Below are 23,848 nucleotides of genomic sequence, written 5' to 3'. Positions count from 1 at the left end.
AACTTGAGATGATCCATTAACAGACATCACTTACCTGGATAGGAGTGCTAACGGAACACATTGTTGTAAAGCCCACAACATCACTGAAAAACACTGTAACACTGTCATAGTATTCCGGTTCCACAGATTTACCTCTTTTAAGCTGCTCAGCTACCGACCTGAAATTAAAAATGTGAAACAGACTTTTTTTAAGAGTCGCAGGTTTAGTTTAGTTTTTTGAATACAATAATTAATTTACACGGCATTGATCAATTTCTTAATATCCTCATAAAATGTTTGAAGTATTACTCCGATTTAGATGATAAACGTAAATATAATTTACAGCCAGTACAAGAATAAGTATAATTACCTTCTCCTAATTACGCTCTTTCAATAATTTTAAGAAGAATTTCCTTCCTTTGAGTTCAGATATTTATCCTCGAATGCTTTTAAACTTACTTTCTAGTCACGGTTTTTTTTTATTTTTATTACAGACATTTTCGATTCGCACTTAGGGTACAGTGGTGATAAAAAAAATTGCATCACCCGCGCCGCAAAGGAGAGGAATATCATCCCGACTGCATAAAACATAGTCAAGCATCCCGTATCCCAGATGATTTGGGGATGTATTTCTGATCAAGGAGTTGGTGGGCTTCACTTTGTGCAAGGAACAGTAGACGCTCAGGTGTATTATTGACATTTTGGAGGAGAAATTGCTTCCTACTATCCGGGATCACTTCACTTCAGTCCCGAACGTCATTTCCCAGGATGATTCTGCTCCGTGCCATAGGGCAAAACTGGTAAGTAATAATTTAAAAACCTTTATCCTACCATTAGACTTAAATTTACATGGGGTTAAGTAATTTTTTTCCTATATACTCATACGCAGGTTCAGAAATGGAAAAATGACCATGGGGTCAGCAGTTTGCCTTGGGCCCGAAAACAGACCCGATCTACGTAAACCATGATCGGATTCCTGCTGTTATATGTTAATTTCATAAGTTTTGCAGAATGTTACATACATTCATCGTTAATAGGTCGACCAAAACTTCTCATATAATCCCATTGTTGTAAAAATGCGAGGATGATGCATTTTTTTTTTTTTACCAACACTGTATTTTCAAAACTTTACCTTGGTAAAACTTGGTACAGAAGCTCCTCCGATTTCTTCTTTTCCTCCATGAATGCTGCTGTGCGTTGTTCAACCAGCGATTCTAAATTAGTGGCATATTGCTCCATTCTGGACAATAAATTGTCCATTATGTTTACTTCTCCGTTTTGACCCCTAAAAATAAAGCAGGGCTTCAATTTAAAAAAAAAGCTTATCTCTGGTGTATTGGTGGATGAACAATACATTTTTTGAAATTTTTCTTTAATAACTTGCTACAGTTTAAATTTTACTCAAAACTTACTTTAAATTTTTTACTGTTCCGAGCCACATTATTTTACTGCTGCAGTACTTTTGAGGTTCAAACATTATAAATAACCTTCTAGATTCTTCCATCTCTTTCTCACCGTCCCCCCCACCGCCCCAATAAAATCATTAATTTTACGATACTATTTTCCAACTTATGGTGATTTTAAATTTCACGACAGGTTTTTCAATGACATTATCCACTTTAAATTAACAGAAAATTGAGCTATTCGAGGAAAAAAACAGAGAAAAAGATTATTATTTTTTTAAAACTCCTAAACTTCTTTTGCTACAAATTTCGGGGACTGTCGAAACTACCTCGATAAAAACCGTACCTCGATTGTAAGAGCAAACGTCTTCAGTCCACGTGGAAGCAAAAGCACACCTCACTTTTTCAGATATCACTTTAAACGAACCTGTCTCTTCGAACTTCTTTAACTATTTTCCTCAGACCCTTGACAGACCGTAGCCTTTTTACTTCCTTTTACAAAAAAGGAAGCATTGTATTCGCAAGAAAATTTTCACTCAAAAATCGACCTTAATTTCGATTTTGCTCATCCCCGAATGATGGTTAAGTTTTTTTTTCGACTCGACCACACGTGGATAAGTGCCTAAGAACGTATAGACACGCGAAATATCCATTTTGACCACTCCCGAGTTAGTTACAGCGAGTTTTCTTGTGATGTCTGTATGTATGTATGTGCGGATGTGCGTATGTATGTCGCATAACTCAAGAACGGTCTGTCCTAGAAAGTAGAAATTTGGTACGTAGACTCCTAGTAGGGTCTAGTTGTGCACCTCCCCTTTTGGTTACATTCGGGTGTTTTTCGGGGGAAATCATTGCTGATTTCGATGTAAACTCAAGTGGTGTTATAATTTGGCGATATATTGCCAGTATTTTGATCGCCAAGTTTTGTCGACAACTTGACAAATAAGGCGATTTTCTTTTTTTTTTTTAAATCTGGTTTCAATTTGGCCACTGTTGGTGGTATTTAGAGAGTGAAGTACTGAATCACATTAAAAATGCCAATAATGGGGAAATGACATTAAATTGGAGTAATAGGAAGTCATGTGATGCACACATCAGCTCGTTTTCAATAACTATATTAAAGTGAGACTTAAATTATGATCACCCAGTACATAGGGGCTTGACAATAATTCACCTGTTAATGTGTCTCATTTCAGCTTTGATTTGATTGACGTCAGGCCTTTCGTCGGGATCCTCTTCCCAGCAACTTTGCATCAGAGACATTAGATCTGCGGAACACGTCTCTTTCGGAACTTTGGGACGAAACACTGGGGATTCACGATTTCGGATACGCTCCAAGATTTCTAATTGGAAAAGAAACACAAACTTCAAGTTTCTTTGTAAATTTAATTTAATAATACATTTTCAAATTCTTAAATTCCACGTTTATAGGGCCGTTGAAGAGTAAAATCCGTTATTTCACAGAACAATCAAGCATTTCATGAGATAATGGGGTTGTTTCCTTCAGTCAAAAGTACTACTTTTAGTCACTGAAATAGATAGAATGAGTAAAAAAAAACATGGATCCAGAAAATACTTTCATTTTCCCAGCAGTTATTTTTAACTTAATTTTTTAAACTGTCCGATTTTGAAAACAAGGCGTGGTCTTAATGACGTCACAAATGATGCACTTTGCCGCATCTTGCTACCACGTTTCCACGTTATGATAATCAAGCAGCGAATTAAAATTGCGCTCTACGCGCCATCCACCATATCGTTGCCAATACACGTGAGTAAAGATGCGAATTAAATATTTTTCTCTGTGATGGCAACACAGAATGGCATTTCATCCTTTTTGATGTCATCGGACCGAAGCATAAACATTGAAAAAGCGCCGATTTAAGTAATTTTTTTTTTAAATATTAAACTTAAACAAATTATTTAAAAAAATGGTCAGATTCTATGTTTTTAAGCATGCTCTTTCAGAAAAAAAATACTTTTAAAATTTTGGAAACGACCCCATTAGACAAGTCAGTTAAGGTAATGTAAAAGCACTTATTTTCGCGAGCCATAGTTTTTGCGATTATGAAGACATTCCTGATTTCGCAAGCTGAAATGGTCACGAATTTTATCTGAACCGAATAAAAGTTGGTTACTTCAAAAAAATTAAATTTTCGCGACTGCGACGGGTTCGCGAAAATTGCAAAAATTAAAACCTTGCAAATATAAGTGCTTTTACAGTATGCAAAGTTATTGAATTCTACGATTTAACAAAATATGGAAAAGTAAAACGGTTACTAGATCGTTAAAGAATAAAATACGACCCTCGAAAGTACTCGAATGAAAAAGGAAATCGAAAGTCTCTTTGTTTTGAATTGTTTATAGCAGTTTTTCGATGACGTGTGTGTCTTATCTCATTAGTAGTGGTATCCGCACGGCTTTGCCCGTAGTGGAAAATGAAAAAGTCATTTAGTTAGCCTGTATATTTACAAGTAATGCATGATGAATTTTTCGCCAATACGCTACGTTAATTTGCTCGTTAACGTTACGTTGATTTACTCGTCCATGTTATGGTAATTCGCTCGGTGCAGATGAAAGAAATCCAAAACAAAATCATAGAAAAATAACTAAATCGAATTTAAAAAAAAAATCGCTTCGAGGTGCACACCCCCGTGCTACAAACATTAGTTTGTAATTTTGTACCAAGTTTCATGCAAATCGGCCGAATGGTCTAGGCGCTATGCGCGTCACAGAGATCCTGACATCTAGACATCCAGACAGAGATTCAAACTTCTTGCTTTATTATCTTTATCTTTACTAATAATAAAGCTGAAAGTCTCTCTGTCTGGATGTCCGGAGGATTTCTGTAGGATGTCTGGATGTCTGGATCTCTGTGACGCGCATAGCGCCTAGACTGTTCGGCCGATTTTCACGAAATTTGGCACAAAGTTAGTTTGCAGCATGGGGGTGTGCACCTCGAAGCGATTTTTCGAAAATTCGATGTGGTTCTTTTTCTATTCCAATTTTAAGAACAAAAATATCATAAGATGGACGAGTAAATTACGAAATTATCATAACTTGGAAAAGTAACACGGGCACAAGCCAATTGGCGAGATACGAAATTATCATAGCGTGGAACCGTAGCATGGGTACAAGCCAGTTGGCGAGAAAATTTACCATACATTATTTGTAAATATACAGGCGAATCAAAGGACCTTTTATTTTTTCTATTACGGGCAAAGCCGTGCGGGTACCACTAGTTAAAGAATAAAATACGACCCTCAGAAGCATTCGAATGAAAAAGGCACACGAAAGTCTCGCTGTTTTGAATCGTTTATAACAGTTTTTCAATGATGTGTGCATCTTATCTGAATAAAAGCGGCGCCCGCACGGCTTTGCCCGTAGTGGTAAATGAAAAGGTCATTTAGTTAGCCTGTATATTTACAAATAATGGATTATGAATTTCTCGCCAATATGCTAGGTTAATTTGCTCGTCCACTGGTGATTTACTCGTCCCTGTTATGGTAATTTGCTCGGTGCAGAGGAATTAAATCCAAAATAAAATCATAGAAAAATAGCTAAATTGAATTTTCAAAAAAATCGCTTCAAGGTGCATACCCCCGTGCTACAAGCATTAGTTTGTAATTTTGTGCCAAGTTTTCTTGAAAATCGGTCGAACGGTCTAGGCGCTAGGCGCGTCACGGAGGTCCAGACATCCAGACAGAGATCCAAACCTCTAGCTTTATTATTAGTAATAATAATAAAGATAAAGCGTCTGATAACCGCAGAGATGTCATCAGACGAGGTGGAAAGGTTTTCAATACAGTGCTTAGTTCTAAAGATATTCCAGAAGCGCTAGACATGACAAAATATATTTTTGGAATGGAAAAAAGAGTGGAAACTCTTCTCAGCAATTCTAACTGAGATGATGAACGATGTTTTTAAAAATTCTAGCAAAGCAAAAATAAACTATTATCACTGTCTATTTCGGAAAGGAATAAGTTTTCCCAGTTAGTTATTTTTAAAGGCAGTTGTTGTTGTTTTCATGTTATATTTAATAATCTCTATGAAGATATGAGGCGCCGTTACCTCAACATCTGGACTTCTTTATTAACTTAGTAGTGGTACCCGCACGGCTTTGCCCGTAGTAGAAAATTAAAATATCTTTTGGTTTACCTGTATGTACAAATAATGTATGGTGAATTTCTCGCCAATTGACTTGCCCATGTTATTGTTCCACGTTATGATAACTTGATAATTTACTCGTCCATCTTAGGATAATTTTTCTCGGTAAAATGTTCTTAAAATTGGAACAGAAAAAGAACAGAATCGAATTTTCGAAAAATCGCTTCGAGGAACACACACCCATGTTGCAAACTAACTTTGTGCCAAATTTCATAAAAATCGGCTGAACGGTCTAGGCGCTATGCGCGTCGCAGAGATCCAGATATCCGGACAGAGAGACTTTCAGCTTTATTATTAGTAAAGATAAGAATACACAAGACACAGATTTACAGTACAAAGAGAGGAAATTACACACAGGGCTTCGGTGGGAATGGAACCAACTAACTCCGGCATTCGAAGCAAAGCTTCGGCGTCCAGAAGCCTCATTTTTAAGGCATAATTAGTTACATTTTTAAGGTGAGTATGATTTGTGTTTAGTATTGTAGCAAAAAATAGAGAAAAACACTTATTCTCCCAGTGCTTCTATTAATATTTTGACTTATTTTTCTTTTAATCAAGTATATTAGTTCTTTGAATATTTTTTTAAACTTAAGTATAACTTTTCAACCGTCTGTGTTTCGATGACAGGTGTCGTTATAACGAGTATCAATGTACTTCCAACATTAATCCAATACATCCAATACATCACTGTATTTTCCAATTGTTATGAAGCAATATGCTTACTAGAGAAGGCTAGAAAAATGCTGGTTTAAAGGAAGGTTTAAATTTTGAGGTGTACTACATAAGATTTCATTGAAAAAGTTTATCCTTTCCTTCTTAGCAATAGGTCGGTTAAAACGAAATTTTGCAAATTTGTTTGTTATAATTTTTGTAGCAAACGTCCTATCTCCCTCTTCCTCGCATTCAGTAATATACAGGGTGGTTATAAAATAACGTGAAGTGTTCAGAGCCCTCTAGCAAGTGAAGCATTGGACGAAAAATTGCCAAATTTCATGGGAGTACATAGCAGACCACGGGATTTTGATTCCTGCAATAAAAAATAGTATCAAATGTCACCACCAGGGGGTATTTTGGCGCTGCAGAAGTATATTACTTAGAGATAATATATACGGAGAGATTGGACAACAGCGCGCCGATCTCCGCCATGTTTAGTCCAAGTGTTGTCAGCTCGAAATGCTGCACCGTGTGAATGTTTAGCTTTCCCACGGAATATAGGAAATGAAATATTTAAAGAACAGACTTATTTTTTTCTCCTCGTATTTTCATTAAACGGAGTGAGCGCAAAGTTTGTCGATCCGGCGCCAATCGTTTCGTATCGTCATAGCGCTTACAAAGAAATTTTTTTTTCTCAAAAACTTGTTCATAAAGATAGAAAACAAACAGATATTTGTGATCTGCACATTGCATTTCATACTATCATAATTAACTTCCAATTTTTTTGACACAATGTACAGTGACATTTGGGGCAGAAGATGCATTACGGTCTACCGGAAATGAGCATCTTTGGACATACGATGGCCGCCGTTCCGAAGTTGTCCAATCTCTTCGTATACTTGCGAATACTGAAGAATTAGTTTCCAGAAAATGCAGCACACATCAAGTTTTTTACTACAAATATGTGTTGCTCACAAATGAGTTTCAATTTTCAATAAAACCAAAAAGAGATTTCAATTGTTCGCTTAGATGTATAACTGTGTAAAAAAAGAACCTATTGGTCTTCATTCTTTGCAATTTGAAAGAGTAAACAATGAAATATGGCCGTACTGTCTCACCAGCTACAGTCATCAGGCGATGATACGGAAGAAAAGGCTCGTTTCTCATGATGATCTCCTGCAATATGATGGCGAAGCTGTACACATCCCCTTTCGACGTACCTTCTGGTGGGCAGAGCGGAAGACGGAGCAGTTCCGGAGCCTTCCATAAATATTCTGTTGAAACAAAGATATAGATAAAGAAGTATTTCCCGACAGCTTGCATTAAAGGAGTATAAAAAAAAAAAAAAAAAAAAAAAAAAAAAAAAACTAATCATAAGATATTTATTAGCTTATCAAGGTATGAATCAATAACAAGATGTATGAGATTGGTCTCATCCTGCAATGTCAGAAGTTCCTTGCAGGAAACCGCTAAATCTGTCCTAGAAAAAGCTTTCAGTGTCCTTTCCAGTGGCGTAGCCAAAAGGGAGGATAGAGAGTCATACCCCCCGTCTATGAGGTAGCAGAATTTTATGTATGAAAACACATACAAGGGTTTAAAAATGCGCATTTCGGTCTTTAATTTCGAAAAGTTTCATATGACACCCCTACGCCTCCATGAAATATTTCTCGCAACGCCACTGATCCTTTCTGTATATTTTTAATGAACCAGAATTTTAACGAGCCTGAAAATTAGTGGAAAAAAAAAACTGCGACTGAAGAGAACATTTTTGTCTTTTTTGCATTTAAATATTTGACTTTCGTATTTTTTTTATTAACTGCGTCCTTTGTTAATGTACGGTCTGTCTCGAAAATAAAAGCGATGTCAAGTGACACCTGTTCAACACTCAGGCCTAAATAAAAGGTGAGGCATTTCTCATATACATTTTAAAACTATTTGCATTATTTAGTTGATTTAAAAAAAGATCGAGTACGTCATAGAGCTTATAGTGCTCTTGATTTAAAAAAAAGCTTATCATATCTGAGAGTAAATATATCCTGGCAAAATAAGGCAAAAATATAGCTGACTTGCTACGATTTTTTCACTAAACATGCTTTGAATAAGCAAGTGTTAGAGTTAAATTATTACTGAAAATTTAGAGCAAAAATATGAAAACTTCCATTTTTCAAACCTTAGGATGACTGCTGAGTAAGGTTTCGTTTTTACGATTGCGAATTTTCTGAAAAGTATGCTTTGAAACCCACAAAAAGCATAATGCATAACTTGATATTCGGAACTCCAGCGCTCGAATACGCTACCTTGCGGTGATTTACAAAACTGCAAATGAAACTAAAACATTGCCACGTTGCGTTCCACGTGTGTCTGTTGACGTAAACACAGGCAGTTTGTTCTGAGTATTTATTAACGCAATCGATGTGTCTTAGTTTGCTTTCAGCTACAGAAATTAATTCGTCCCTTAGTATTATCGAGCTTCTCAAAATAATGTTAGTTTTCATTATTTCCTTAATAATTAGTGAAAGCGAAAATTCTGGATTAACAAACTTGGATAACGTATTACAGGGTAAAAAATTTTATTGTTTTGTATGAATTTGTAAGAATATGGGTTTTTTTTTAAATCTTAAATTAATTAAACTTACCATATTTTACAGCAGCATTTAATTGGAATGGACAGTATGCAAAATATTTTCTTGAATATATTATCGTAGAACAAAATGAATAACCGAGAAAGAATTTACTTTATTCCTTTTATTCTCAGCTGAAAGGTTTCGCCAAATTTGTTTAGGGTTATAGTTTTAGTATAGTGCGAGCAAAGTAGCCTTGGCGAGATTTCGCGTTTTTAGTTAAACCATTTTTAATTTTTATCATGAATGGAATAAAATGGTAGTAAGATTACAGAATTCGATAAGTGAAAAGAAATAATGGTCAATCAACTGAAAAGAAAACTACCACCATACATCCGTGAGAATTTTGTTGATGATTTGCATAACATGACACAATTAAATCGTAACTCAGAAATTAGAAAAATCGAAACAGAAAATTTTTAAATTAACCGATTCGGGAATTCGGGAGAAATAACTCAGCTACAAATGGAAAACAATGAGCGCTAGCCAAGCAAGGCAAAAAAGTATCATCTTCTTTCGATAACAATTTGTAATGTCATATTGAATTTTCTAGCATTAATTGTTATTCTTGTCAGGCCACAATTATTATTTAGTTTTATCAAGAATTGATAAATATCGAATTCAACATCGTGGAAATAGCTGCTTAGAACTACGAACTACGTAGTTTGCATTAATCTTTGACGTTTAGTAATGCTTCTTGAATTCTCATTTCCTTCTACGTGGGACAGAATATCCACAAGACTTTGAAAATTAATTTAAAAAGAATAAAGCGAAAAAATCATACTTACGAACAAAAATCACAACACTTTTAGCATTTTCTTCGTTACCATGTGCGTTTGTTTTAGTTTTTAAGTCCGCCATTAGACAGTGACTTCAGTGCCCCCTATAGTTCGTTGGAGTTGCGAATTGATTCAATAGTAGCGAATAACTTAAAAATACGTGCCCATGTGTCTTCAGCAATAAGAACCGGAAAATACAATCAGGAGTTTTTATTTGAAATGCATAGTAACTATTGGATATTTCTATTTTAATAACTTCTACTTTAATTCATAATTTCTACTTTAATTTATAGAGGGCATAGTTTTTGTCTTGTTCCATGGAAGGAAAATAAAAATGGCAGGTTTGGCTGGAAAACTCAATGATGTTGTGTAGCCTATTTTTACACATATATAATTACGGTTAGTTTTTTTTTTTTTGTACGTGGAAGTTTTTCCTCTTGCGCAACGTACAGTAACCAAACTATAAAGTAATTTGTCTCACTTTTTAAGTCTTTTTCATCTGCGGAAGACAAGGAATCAGGAATTCTGAAAGATGGCAACCCGAAATCTGCCAGCTTGACGACAAAATGACTGTCCACTAAACAATTAGATGACCTCAGGCGACCGTGAGAACCTAACTCTCCGTTGTGCAAGTAGCTCAAACCCTAAATTTAGAGACAAGTGACAATAAATATTCATACAACGCAATATCATTTTTGTGTCATGTTGTAAAATACATTATAAAGAGATAGATATGTATAGTAGATACAAAGATAAACGTAGAGATAACTCGATAGATATATGCAGAAATAGATAAGATCAATGGATAAAGGAAAAAAAAGTTATTCTTGAAATTAATAGATACAGATTGGTTGATATGGAGTAGTATATATATATTTATTATAGATATATATAGATAGATATAGAGACAGATGCTGAAAAAGATATAGAGATAGATATATACAAAATAAGATACATACGATTAATAGTTCCACCTAATATGCAGCCACCGAAGATGGCTCTTGGCGTAAAAAGGCGAATGGCATAAAAAGCGTCGCGCTTGCGGTTAGTTATAAATATTTAATCATCATAATAAAATGAGTGGAATAATTGAAGTGTCGCAATGTATAAATTAAATATATTGTCAAATGCTTTAAAATTTTAAAGCGAATTTTTAACAATAAATGCATTATTTTAAAGTCATTTTCACGTAAAACTGAACAGATTGGGTAAAATGTAATGATAGAGGAAATAAGTAGTAGAAAATTGCAATGTACATGAATTTTTTCAATTATGACAAACTCTTAAAGCAAGACGCTAAGTAGTAAATTTCGGAAGCATTTTTATACAATTAATAAGCGTATAAGCGTATAGTAAACTAATCAGTATTGCTGCATACTTCTGTTGCTATCAATACTACTGTTACTATTACTAATAATAGTTAGGATAACAGGATGTTTATATTTATTCACAGCAGTTATAAAAGAGTAATAAAGCTAAAAATTAGTTTAAAACACGTGGGATTGTTTTTTTTTTTTTTTTTTTTTTTTGCGAAAAACCACAGGAAAATAAGTTATTAAACGAATTAAAAAAAAAAAGAAAACTTCTGAAATTAATAATCGAATGAAATTTAAGGAAACTACATAACACCAAACCGATACAACAATACTTTCACTATGTAAGTAAACTTTTCTTAATTTAGTTTTGATATTACTTATCCATTGTGGATGATTAAGTTTTGCAACATATAACATATTTAAAAAGTAATTGCAACATTTTGAGAAAAAGTCGAGCAATAAATTGAAACAAATACGAGTTCAAGTAATAAACAAAAAAGTCCTTACTTTTACGATATCGTTGATTAAGGAGTAGCGAAACATCCAATCAAGATCTAAGGAGTCGTTCTTCAGAACATCCTGAAAAGTGTTCATTTTCTTTGTGAGATGAAAATTGAAAACCAAGCTTTAAGTAATGAGTGTTTAGAGACTTAAAAGGGTAAGGAAACGTTTTTGTTGTTTGAGAATCAAAAATTTTTTCTCACGAGATAAACATTTAAGACGAAGCGCCAAATGATTGGGTTTACGAAATTATATGAATTTATATTAGTTTTTTCTCCCTAAAACTCCATCTTCTACTTGAGTTTATACAAATCACTTCCTATTCAAGCTTGCTGAGGTCGAGGATGTTCGATCGGCATTGTGTTCGACGCTGAAAATAGTGTTATGCGTTCGGTGCAACTTCACACTTTCTTTGAACGACGACAAAGTTCTTGAGAAAAACACTGGATATTTATTTACAACTATGTACAAGAAATATCGTTAACAACCGCTAAACTCACCATAGCAATTAGGAAAATATCAATTAACACCGTATACTCAAAGATGGCGCACGTATTTACATCCAAATACGCAAAAACACAGCGAAATGCCTCACAATAAACAGAGCAACACTCAGACGAATCTCAGATAGCTGAAAACATAACTGACTCCCCTTCAAATGCCACTCGGCTTTTTATACTGCTTTGGAAAGTTCGACAAAATTCGAAATGCTTCTCGTATTTTCTTTTAACTCCATTCACAAATCTTATCATTCAGAAATGGGGGACCGTATACTTCAGTCGAATGTTAGGGGGTTGTATGTACATTACAAGAAGCTATTTGCAGGTTACGTTACTAAGATAATTTCTGATGCAAAATAATGGAACAAACGCCTAATTTAGCCAGATTACAACAAATTAGTCACAAAATAATTACTTTTTACAGAATTTGTAACAATAGTTTCATTACTGACCAGTGAAAGAATCACGCTAATCATGCCCCCCTCCCTCCTGGAGGATAATAGCGTAGGGTTGCCCATACACTACGAGAGCAATGGCATACACCCCTCAAATACCATAAAATCCCCCAGAACCCCCCCTAAATGAGAAAAATAACTCTAACACCTTCCTAAAAATTTCAATGACGCAGACTGTGCCATGACCCCCCCCCCCCCTACGTGGGCACCCCTGTGCTAACGGATCCATCAGCAATGGGACCCGAGCGGATAAAGGGTTCGGAGGAAAAAAAAAGATTAATACATAATTTTACATGTATATTTCTAAGCTTGACAAAACTGGAAGGGAACTCGTGGCATGGTCTACAAAGGGACTCTGTAATAAATGTGCTCTTTATGCAATTAGTGTGCACTGGAGCTCGTTAAATCCTTCATGGTCAAAGTCCTCCAACTTCAAATAACATATTGATACTTCTGAAGTACTGGATTAGGGGATATTTTACTTCTAGTTTAGGTTAAAATTAGTGAATTGCTGAATGGTGGTGCTTATATCTATCGTGAGTCGTCTGAGTTAAAGTTGGACTTTCGATCGTTCTGTTAGCCTTAAATCAAGTAGTTTATTCCATTTATAGTTTTTGTTTTCTCAATAGTATAAGTAACAGAAACAAACTTGCTGGACTGATGTTCAATAAGATTTCTGAAACTTAAAAAATCTAAGCAATGAAGCAATTACCTGAAGACTTCCCTTTGGACAGTATTCCGTCAAAATAGCTATGTTGGGAGCATCAATACAGGCTCCAATGAAACTTGCAATATTCTGATGCTGAGCTTCGCGTATCTGTAACACATCATAAAAATAAAATTTTACCATAATGAGCATAAAAAAGAAAAGAAACGTTAAAAAGACGTTTTCCATATCTAGAAATAGGCAGAAATATGCAAAACGACAAAAAAGTATTTTAAATGGGGTCGTTTCCAAAACTTTAAAAGTATTTTTTTCTGGAAGAGCATGCTTAAAAACATAGGACCTGACCATTTTTTAAACAATTTGTTTAAGTTTAATATTTAAAACAAAATACTTAAATCGGCACGCGCTTTCAATGTTTATGCTTCTGTCCGATGACATCACAAAGGATGAAATGCCATTCTGTGTTGCCATTCACAGAGCAAAATATTTAATTCGTACCTTTACTCACGTGTATTGGCAACGATAGGGTCGATAGCAAGCGTAGAGCGTAATTTTTGATTCGCTTCTTGATTATCATAACGTGGAATCGCGGTAGAAAGACGCGGCAAAGTGCATCATTTGTGACGTCATCAAGACCACGCCTTGTTTTCAAAATCGGACATTTAAAAAAATTAATTAAAAACTAACTGTTGGGAAAATGAAAGTATTTTCTGGGTCCATGTTATTTTTTTTTTTGCTTATTCTGCCAATTTCAGTGACAAAAAGTATTACTTTTGACTGAAGAAAACAACCCCATTATGAAAAAGGAAATTTTTAAAGACTATTTCAAACATGAACTTACTTTTTTCAATTCGATAAGAACTGAACGCGTTAGTTCTATTTTCTTCTGCTTATAAATCCTTTTTACAGCAACAGTGTTACCCTAAGAAATGAGAATGAAGTATCAATAATAAAATAACTTATTATGTTCTTCTTATTATTCAATGAACATGCGCTACACTAGTAATTATAGTGCGTGACAGATTATTTTATAACTTGAACTTTAAGGTTTTGAACTTTAAAACTTTGTAATACTATAAGTCCAATCTATACGCTTTCAGGATTAATTAACAAATGCACGCTCAATTTGCGTCATGATTTAAATCAAGGCTGTCCAATTGGCGGGCCGCGGGCCGCATGCGGCCCGCCAACACATATTGTGCGGCCCGCCGACTTCTTAATCAGCATATTTCTTTTTTCGACATTTTATGGCATCAAGAAGCATTCGAGACTACCATTCTTGGTCAAACTGGGGTCCCCAAAGTTTCTCTTGATCGCTCTTTTACTCCTTTCAGTGTATCGGGAGAAAAAGGTACAGGACATCTACAGGTCATGCTCAAGACAGTCCTACCCTGCACGCTGGTGTTCAAACAAATTCCTAGAAATAGTATTGCCTCGCGTTGGCGGGGGGAGACAAGGAGGGAAGAGAGAAATATTTTAGATAAGCAAAACCTGCCTGCAATTGGTTAAAAATAAAGACCCCCCCCTCACTGACTCTACGGCATTTGTGGATTTCGAAAAAGAAATTGAGAGCTTGCTCTCGTCAAGTCTCCGCTCTTTTCCGTTGATGATCTTTATCTGACTGGTTGCGACGAGTTTTCCCATTAAAATATAAGCAAATTGTTTTATAATCTTTCTTTTTCATTGTTTTATAATTAATAATTCAACTATTTATTGTTATTGTATAAGAGGTAAGAGGTTATTGTTCAACTTTTTCAAACTGCGGCCCGCCAGGTGATTAGTGCCTGGAATTCTGGCCCGTGGACTCTTTGCAGTTGGACAGTCCTGATTTAAATTATGGAACTTAATTTTGATGCACTTTTCAATTTTATCTCTTATATAATTAAAAACTGAGCGAATCTATGTATGTCCAAGCTTCTTCTCCCGAACGACAGTGAACTGACGATCGAACCAGGTATCGGTGGATTCGTAAACTTTCCCTCTTTATGTTTGACTATTTAACCTAATCCTCCGATAATAATTAGCGGAGATATCAATTAAAAACTATTAATTATGAAACTTGGATTTCGACATAAAATCCCTATTTTTCGAAGGCTTTCCTCCATTCAAATTATTATTCAGTGCTTCATCTCAACTTTCCGCAGCAACGCTTTTATTAAAATGTATAGCTTGAAAAAAATCATTGAGATGAAAGATCTGTTGCCATTTTTTTTCTTGAATATGAACGGGTAAAATACTTGTTTTTGTTTTGAGGCTTTTCCTGTAATCAGAGGATTTAAAATGTTTACGTTTTGGGGGTTTTCCGCAACCTGCCGCAAAATTTCACTAACTTTTTTTTTGGTTCAAGCCTGAGTGTTGAATTCGCGTCACTTGACATAACTTTTATTTTCGTGGTGGACCGTGCAAAGTCGGGCGACGCAGCTAATATGTATATATTTTTGATAGCTCAACGCTACTTTATTCAAATACATTTGATTGCGATGATGATGCACACACATACAGTTTGGAGAACGAGTTTTTGAGTTTTGAAAAGTTCAACAAGTCACCAAGTCACTTCTAAAGACGTACGCTTATGCCACCTAAAACTGGGCACTATTAAGTGCCAATTCAGTTTATGTGATTTATAACTTTTTCATAAACAAGAACACAAACAAAAATGATCTAAAACCATTTAAATGAAAAACAATTTGTTTATTACTTACCTTGTACGTACCGGTAAGACTAAATTTTGGTAACATTTCCATATCACGGGAGTTTGGGTCCATACACATACTCTGAAATGATTAGCAAGGAAAAGTTTAAAAAAAGAATGTATTTCTAACTTAAAATATATAATTGAGCAATAAACTCATTTATACTGCAGTATCTTAGTTTCAATTTATTATTATGTGATTTCGAACTAGTGTAACTTTAAAATTAATACTAACGTCAAAATAAATATTAAAATTTGCGTTGAATATAAATATCATTCTTTATAAATGTTTTTACAAGAAAGGAAATAGCTAAAAATATATAAACTTTTTACCCGAAGAAACAAAAGCATGTGAATGAAAGGAGCTGAAGCTCAGACCCTAGAAATCAAAGCAGAGTGTCCCCCTCCCCAAAAAAACCACTCAGTTTTGGATGGCTATAGCACTTAAAAGTATTATGATAGTGAAAATGTATTAAAACCAAAATAATGTAAAGAAAGGTAGGAGCCAGCCATTTAACTAAAGTGTAAAAATTGTCAGCATTTATGCCCAGGCACAGCTGATAACGCTGACCGATAAAATCCAAAACTTTTGGATTCTGTCGATCAGCGACCAAAACGTTTTCTAACCACTTCAATTGGTATTTGGGTATATTTTCTTTCAATGGTTACAATTATTGGTTGTAGCTGATTTTGAGTAGTAAAGATAGCGTTTGGAAAAGCGGCTTAGGAAAAAAAATCCAAATGCAACTTGAAGTGGTTAAAAGCTGTGCATCTACCACAATGGCCGAGAATTCAAACACTTTCGTTAAACAACTGGTTTCTGCATTTGTTCACATCTCTACATAGTATAAAATGAAGTCTCCAAAAAGCGTCTGTGTGTTTGAACTCGCAAAACTCGAGAACTACCCGGCTGATTTTGCTGAATTTTTCACAGTTTGTTCCTTTAAGTCCTGAGAGGGTTTGCAGATCAGTTCGAAAACAATTCGATGAATAGTTCTTTTTTATTCCAATTTAGGCCCAATTTTCACATTAATTCCCGAATATGGGGTGAAAAATTACTCGCAAATAGTAATATTATATATCGTTGGAAAGGGAGGAATTTTCCGCGTTCTACGCAATTTTATCCAATGCTCTAACTTAATTGCGGGGGGAGTTTTTTACGTTTTTAGCTCGAATTTTTTTAGGCTTAGCTGAAATTTAGGCACTACTTTCTTAATTAAATCCATCAAGAAAAAGTGAAGGAATTGTCTCACAGTTTTCTTTTTTACAGCATCGGAAAGAGCTGTTTTTTTTTTTTACTCCAGACTTAACCCGACCTATGGTCGAAAGTTTAACCCTCTATCTCTATTAGAAAAAAAGTTACAAGTGAATTAAATGAAGTTCAAAAATCTGTTCTCTATTCATGTTTTTAACCGTTTTATTTTCCGTTTCCACGGTAACGCTTTTTGAATCCATTGTTTATTTCTATCTTTCTCATTTTCAATTCTTATACTTATTTTACTTTGTGTTTCCATGGTTACGCTTTTTAAATCCGTCTTTCTCATTTAAATTTCTTAAAAGTATTTTATTATCTGTCATCGTTGTTTGGAGGGAAAATTTTGCATGATGGTTTTTTTTCTTTTATTTAAACCTGATTGTTGAATATACGTCACTTGACACAATTTTTATTTTCAAAGTAGACCGGGCAAAGCCGGGCAACGCAGCTAGTTATTACTATTTTTGAAACTTTTCTGTATCGCAATAATTTTCAATGCAAGTCATTCAAAGAGTGTGTACAATGTATTAGGATACTATTTTTAAAGCACAAGTTACAACAAATGTAGCACACACTTGACAGCTTGACAAAGGGATTTCGAAAAAAAAAAAAAAAAAAGATAAAATTAATAAACAATCACTGAACCAGCAGAATAACCAATTCTTTTATTTTTCCTTTCGTTATTTTTCTTTAATATTATTTTACAATAGCTAAAATCAAACGCTGATTTTTAGGTCGTGATAAAATTTATTTCCATTAAAATGATAAAAAAATTAAACATCGCTAATATTTGGAATTCGAAAACAATTTTTTCTTCATATTTTTAGGAATGAAGTCACGATTTTCTCCTTGAAAGAAAAAAATCATCCTTTAATGTTAACGGTGTACGTATAAAACAATTATAATTTTCGAAAAAAAAAATGGATTTCTTTTCCTAAATAGAATTTTTAAATTTCGGATACAACTTAGATTTGTCCGAGGATTAGAATTGAGGCAGTGAGAAACAAAGGAATTTAAGTGGACATTTTAAAGTTTTGAGTAAAACGCGTTTAAAGATAACATCCTAGGTAGGCTTTCAATGAAAAGTGTTTCTAAAACTACTAAAACATATTGTATAACAGAACCTGTCAGGACTACTAGTGTGATCTATCGCTTTAAGATAGAGGAGAAGTTCAACTATCATTTGAGGCAGTGAGAAGCAAAGGGATTTCAGTGGCAAAATGAAAAATTTGGAGATACAGTAAAACCTGTAAAGTTGACCACCTTTGTAAGTTGACCACCTGTCTATGTTGACCACTTTTGTCAGGAATGGAATTTGTCCTATCTTTTATAATGAAGGAAAACCTCTGTAACTTGACCACCTTTCTATCTTGACCACCTGTCTATCTTGACCACTAATGAACCCCAAATTTGGTTTGGAGTATTGCAAAAAACCCTTTGTAAGTTGACCACTTGGTTTATTTTTTTTAACTTAATTTAGCAAATTATTTTATTTTCTTATTATTTTTTATAGCTTTCCAAGAATATTTTTGATGCCAGATTAGCATTTTACCAACTAAATAAAATAGCAGCATAACTAAACCTCCTTGTAAGTTTAACCACATTGGAAAACTACTAAGAACCCTTTTATTCTCAAAAATTGTTTTTCTTTTGTTGTTCTATTTGAGATTACCTTTTGTACTCGCTGTTCCATGAAAACATGTGTCAGTGGAAAAGTACAATTTTTTTTCCAGTTGCAATATTTTGTAGCAACACTGGAATTGTGCTAGAGTAAAAGTTACTTGCATTGCAGTATTTCTGGTGCAAAGGATTAAGAAATAGGACATTTTCATTTTCAACTGCCTTTTGGAACTATGAGAGTCCAGCTTGTTGCTCTTTGTGTTATAATTTTACATAAAATGACTTCAAAAAGAAAGTTAGTTGAACTTGAGATTGATAAATAAAAAGTATGAAATACTAAAATTAATTGAAAAGGGAGAAATCCAGAGAAAATTAGCTGACACATAAGAAAATTCCAAAACTAGAGTCTAATAAGTGCACCAAACTTCTATAAGGAGTTATTTTGTTGAAAAGTAGTTCATCATGGTTAAAAATGTATTAAATGTATATAAGAAAAAAAAAGCGAAAAATTTGTTATTTTTGATTAGCTATGAATTTTTAAGAACTATTAATATCAAATAACTTTTTATAAACAATGATTTTTTTTTTTTGACAAGTTACTGAAATTTTATATTTACATGACACATTATACGTCATTCTGAGAAAATAACCTCTAAAAGTTTTTGAATATCATTTTAAATTATTGTTTCAAAGTAATGTTAAACAATGAAAGTGAGTTGAATGGAAAGAGTAAGTGTCAATTAGTCAAAAAAGGAATAATGGCGCAATAAATGACAAAAAAAAAAAAAAAAAAAAAAAAAATTACCCCCCTTATAAGTTGACCACCTGTCTAAGTTGACCACCAAAGTACTGCACCGCAAGTGGTCAACTTACACAGGTTTCACTAACCAGTACACATGGTAGGTGAACCTCTCCTCTGTCTTGGGGCAAGAGATGGTACTAGTAGCCCTGGAAGTTGCTGCTATACAGCATGATTTAGAAAAAAAAATCAATGAAAGCCTACCTAGGATCTGATCTTTAAACGCGTTTTACTCAAAACTTGAAAATGTCCACGTGCATCCCTTTGCTTCTCACTGCCTCATTTGTACTGATTTTCACCAAATTTTTAAATTTGCCTCTAACATTTCTTTGCTTCTCACTTCCTTAATTGAGTATAACATTAATTCTGCAAAAAGTAACCCTAAAATTAAAATACATATCTTTTCTCTTTCTCTCAGTTCCTAGAACTTTGGTTTGATTCTCAAAACAAAGTAGCATTTCAAGTGAGATTATCTAGTACAATTAATAGAACACCAAATGAAAAAACCTTGGCCGTTTAATTTCGTACAAAATGCCATTACCTACTTTCTTCAGAGAAGCATTTATTATAATGTCATTTTCACATGCAAAATGAATGTAAATTGGAAAAGAACAGGAAACGAAATGTCCCTTAACATTGGAGGTATATACTAATTTCATGCTTGGAAAAAAAAGGGTTCGATTCATTAGAACGAATCTTTTGTATTTCTGAACATTGAATGACATTAAAGTCATTCCATTATGGATGAATAATTAAGAAATGACTTTTATTGCGTGATGGGCGTTGAGTTAAGTAAGTTTCTTTCAAGGAAATAAATCAATATTATTTTTCTCGCAATGCTTACCTGAAACTAGAAAAATCAATTTTCTGTTAGCAAGCGAGACAATTAAATCATGTGGTACTTCTGGGAAATTGGTACTTGATATAAGAGTTTGAGGCTTTTGGGCCAGTTTTGCTCAAATAATACAATAACCTGCTTGAATTACTTTAGGTTTTGTCCGTCTTTCTCTTAAGTTGAAGAATAATTTGTGTTGCTTCTAAGGTTTTAGGTGAGTGGAACTAAATTTTGGGGAAAAGATTGGTTCTTGTGCCGAGTTCCTTTAAAATTAAATTGAATTTATGAAAATTGTTTTCAATTATAAAAAAATAAAGAAAACATGAAAATGTAAATATAAGAAAAAAAATGCAATGCATTAAAAAAACAAAAAGTGCATTATTTTTACAGAGGAAGTAATTAAGTAGTTCCGGGCTTAAAGACAAAGTTCTATCCCAAAACGCAAAATCATGGAGTAACATAGAAGGGTTCACGACAAAAAATACTCGTGGATGGTCATCACTTCACGCCACAACCCATGTTACTCTCGGGTCAACCAACGATTATGAAATACTGTAATTCACAATTGAGAGTTAACTGTTGGTTGGTAAAGCGTTGGTCTATCAACAGGTAATTGGTTACTACCTGTTGGTGCCAACCAACAGGTAGGGCTTTACCAACCAACAGGTAGGGCTTTACCAACCAACAGGCAGTAGCCACCTGTTGGTACCAACCAACAGGTAGTAACTAACTACTTGTTGGTTGGTAAAGCGTAGGACTTCAGTAGTAACTTGTTGGTACCAACCAACAGGTAGTAACCAACTACCTGCTGGTTGGTAAAACTTAGGACTTCAACAGCAATCTCTAAAATTCTGCATTAAAAATATGTTTTTCCACTGTTCCAGCGGAAAAGCACATAAATATCTTTTACTTAGCAACTGTTACACAGATTGATGAGTTTTTGTCCATGTCAGTACACAGAAGTGGACTATTGGACATACTATTGTGTAACGTATTCTCATGAGTAATCCGCAGGCAAATGAAAGAGTGTAACGAGCTAAGTCAAACGCTTCCCTATTCTGAACGCAATTGTGTCATTAAATGTAAATTGAAATGCCTGAAAGATGAAGACAATATTTTACCGGTGATACTATAGAAAAATTTTGACGTCAAATTTAATTGATAAGGAAGATATTTTTAAAATCTGCTACTTGGGTTGTGTATTCACGCTATTTAAATTCTTAATAATTAAATTCTTACGTCAGGAAATTTTGGAGTCCAGCAAACCCATCCGTGTTCCATCTTTGCGGACATCTGAAGAAAGGGAAAAAAAGGAAATAATAATTTGAACATTAAAGGTCATCTGAAAATAATAGTAATAATAATAATAGACATGAAATCATTTCTAACGAACCGTGGTTTAATCTAGAAACAAGAAATATTTGATTGTTCTACTGCTAAGCCTATGGGAATTTACCTTCCTTTTAACGAGCAAACCTATATGGTAACAGCGAGAAGTATGTCATTCATAAAGTTTCAATTAATTTTCTCTTTCCAGCAGCTCAGCTAGTTTTATCCTGGTGCAGGATTTGAGAGCATCCTTTCAGCCAGAATTTTAATTGCTTCAAAAATAATTGGCGAATGCAATGCCATCAGAAACAATATGTAGTTACCTCATTGACTGAGTCCAGTAATACAAACGTTGAAATACTCGTAGAAAAGAAATCTTTCATGTTTTACTGTCTCAGGGGCTTGCACAAGGGGGGGGGGGAGGAAAGGGACGCCTGTTGGCCTGAACCTGAAGGGCCCGAGATTTTTAAAAAGAGGGGTGAAATACAAGTAAATTCGTAGGGGTAAACAATATCGAAGAGGGCCCGTAAAAGTCATTTGTGACAAGCCTCAAAGTCTTTGTGCACGCTCCTGGCTAGCCTTCTAATCAGAGGAGTCAAGAAGAAAAAAAAAAGAACCAAGTAAAAGCCGAGACGACGTTTGGTAAGAGCAAGTACAGGAAAAATAAAATTATTGTGTGAAGTATATCGTCTTCCTTAGAAAAGGAAATGTTTTCAAAATTGCAAAAACAAGTAGCGGGTTAAAATGTCTCCCTGGGATTTTCAGAACGAGATTAAATTTAATTCTGGAGAAATGGATAAGCGAAGACAAAACGCTTCTTACATCACTAGTAATAGATAACCGATGCATCATGCAGCTGCTGCGGACATCTTTCAAGAAAGTTATTTCATCCCACCGCACTCTCCACGACATATTTGCAAGCTTGGATTCCAGGCGAATTTTCCTGTTAGATTAAAAAAGAAAGTCATAGAGAAGATAGCACAACATTTCAAAAATGTACATGTTTTCCAACGTAATAACAACAGTGTCATCGAAAGTTAAATTTTCAAGATTTAGAGATCATCACAGAACAACCATAATTGGTAGCACCATCGGGCTAAATGGCATGTAAATGTTTAGCCTACTTTCCCAGTAAAAGTCAGAAAAAGAAGAAAAAAGCATGAAAGAAGGCTTAATGCATCTTAAAAATATCGCAAAAAACAAAAAAAAGTCAAAAATAAATAAAATAATTAAATAAATATTGAAAAATTAAAAATTGGAAAGTAGGGTATTGAGATGGGGAAAAATGTCTGTCGGTCTGTCTGTCTGTCCCCCCCCCTCCTAATAACTTTTGAATGAATCGTCCGATTCGAACAAACTTTTTTTTGTTCGAAAGATCTCGGCGAGGACACCTCATTCCCATGTTTTTGATTTGAACTATTTTTTGCTCAATTTTGAACAGTTCAAAAAAACTTAACATTAGCGCCTACGGGGAAATTCAAGGCAATTCCGAACTGTGAGGCGAATTTGCTTCAAACAAACTTTGTAGGAAAAAGCGTTTGATGAAAAACTTGTATATAAAATATCTTTTTGATTTGAACAATTTTCCGTTCAATTTTGAACAGTTCAAATCCCTTAATATTAGCGCCTACGGGGAAATTCAAGGCAATTCCGAACTGTGAGGCGAATTTGCTTCAAACAAACTTTGTAGGAAAAAGCATTTGATGAAAAACTTGTATATAAAATATCTTTTTGATTTGAACAATTTTCCGTTCAATTTTGAACAGTTCAAATCCCTTAACAATAGCGCCTACGGGGAAACTGAAAGTCGATGTAGATTCCGTACTTGAAGGCGAATTTACTTCAAACAAATTTTTTTGGAAATAGCTCTTGAAGCCAAACTCCAGACTTCGACTCCGAGAATTTAGGGGCACTTGACTCCGACTCCGACTCCTGTGCCCGACAATGAATCGGACTCCGACTCCCCGACTTCGACTCTGACTTCGTAGCCTTGGCAAAAATTTATACATGGAGGACAAATGACTGACTCCGATTCTTAGATATTCGACTCCGACTCCTTTATCTCAAAATGAGATTGACTCCGACTCCGACTCCGCAGCTATGGTTTTGACTGTGAAATAATTATTTTTGATCTGACTTGTTTTTATTTTTACGCTAAAGTTTTAATTTAGGTATTCAGATTTCGGCGAATAAACTCGAAGTCATTTATGTTTCTACATAAAGATATGCGCAGACGATTTTTTTTTTTTTTGACAATGAAAATTATTTCTTTAAGTTGA

At 34.4% G+C, this 23,848-nt stretch overlaps 1 protein-coding gene across 1 annotated transcript in view; it reads right to left on the bottom strand.

Annotated features, from left to right (window-relative positions):
- LOC129220235 (atrial natriuretic peptide receptor 2-like) overlaps positions 1–23,848 on the bottom strand; it is a 93,553-nt gene that overhangs the window by 13,973 nt on the left and 55,732 nt on the right. The window contains exons 9-19 of the mRNA XM_054854604.1: positions 22,392–22,512; positions 21,480–21,533; positions 15,742–15,813; positions 13,881–13,961; positions 13,085–13,189; positions 11,424–11,495; positions 10,082–10,244; positions 7,319–7,474; positions 2,557–2,725; positions 1,112–1,264; positions 35–158 (exon numbers count right to left, since the gene is read on the bottom strand). Of these exons, the coding sequence (XP_054710579.1) occupies positions 35–158; positions 1,112–1,264; positions 2,557–2,725; positions 7,319–7,474; positions 10,082–10,244; positions 11,424–11,495; positions 13,085–13,189; positions 13,881–13,961; positions 15,742–15,813; positions 21,480–21,533; positions 22,392–22,512 (1,270 nt within the window). The remainder of the gene's footprint in view (positions 1–34; positions 159–1,111; positions 1,265–2,556; positions 2,726–7,318; positions 7,475–10,081; positions 10,245–11,423; positions 11,496–13,084; positions 13,190–13,880; positions 13,962–15,741; positions 15,814–21,479; positions 21,534–22,391; positions 22,513–23,848) is intronic.

This window comes from Uloborus diversus, chromosome 1, assembly GCF_026930045.1.
Source record: "Uloborus diversus isolate 005 chromosome 1, Udiv.v.3.1, whole genome shotgun sequence".
NCBI lineage: Eukaryota > Metazoa > Arthropoda > Arachnida > Araneae > Uloboridae > Uloborus > Uloborus diversus.
Note: the sequence above shows the minus strand (reverse complement) of the source record. Positions and strands in the feature narration are given on the sequence as shown.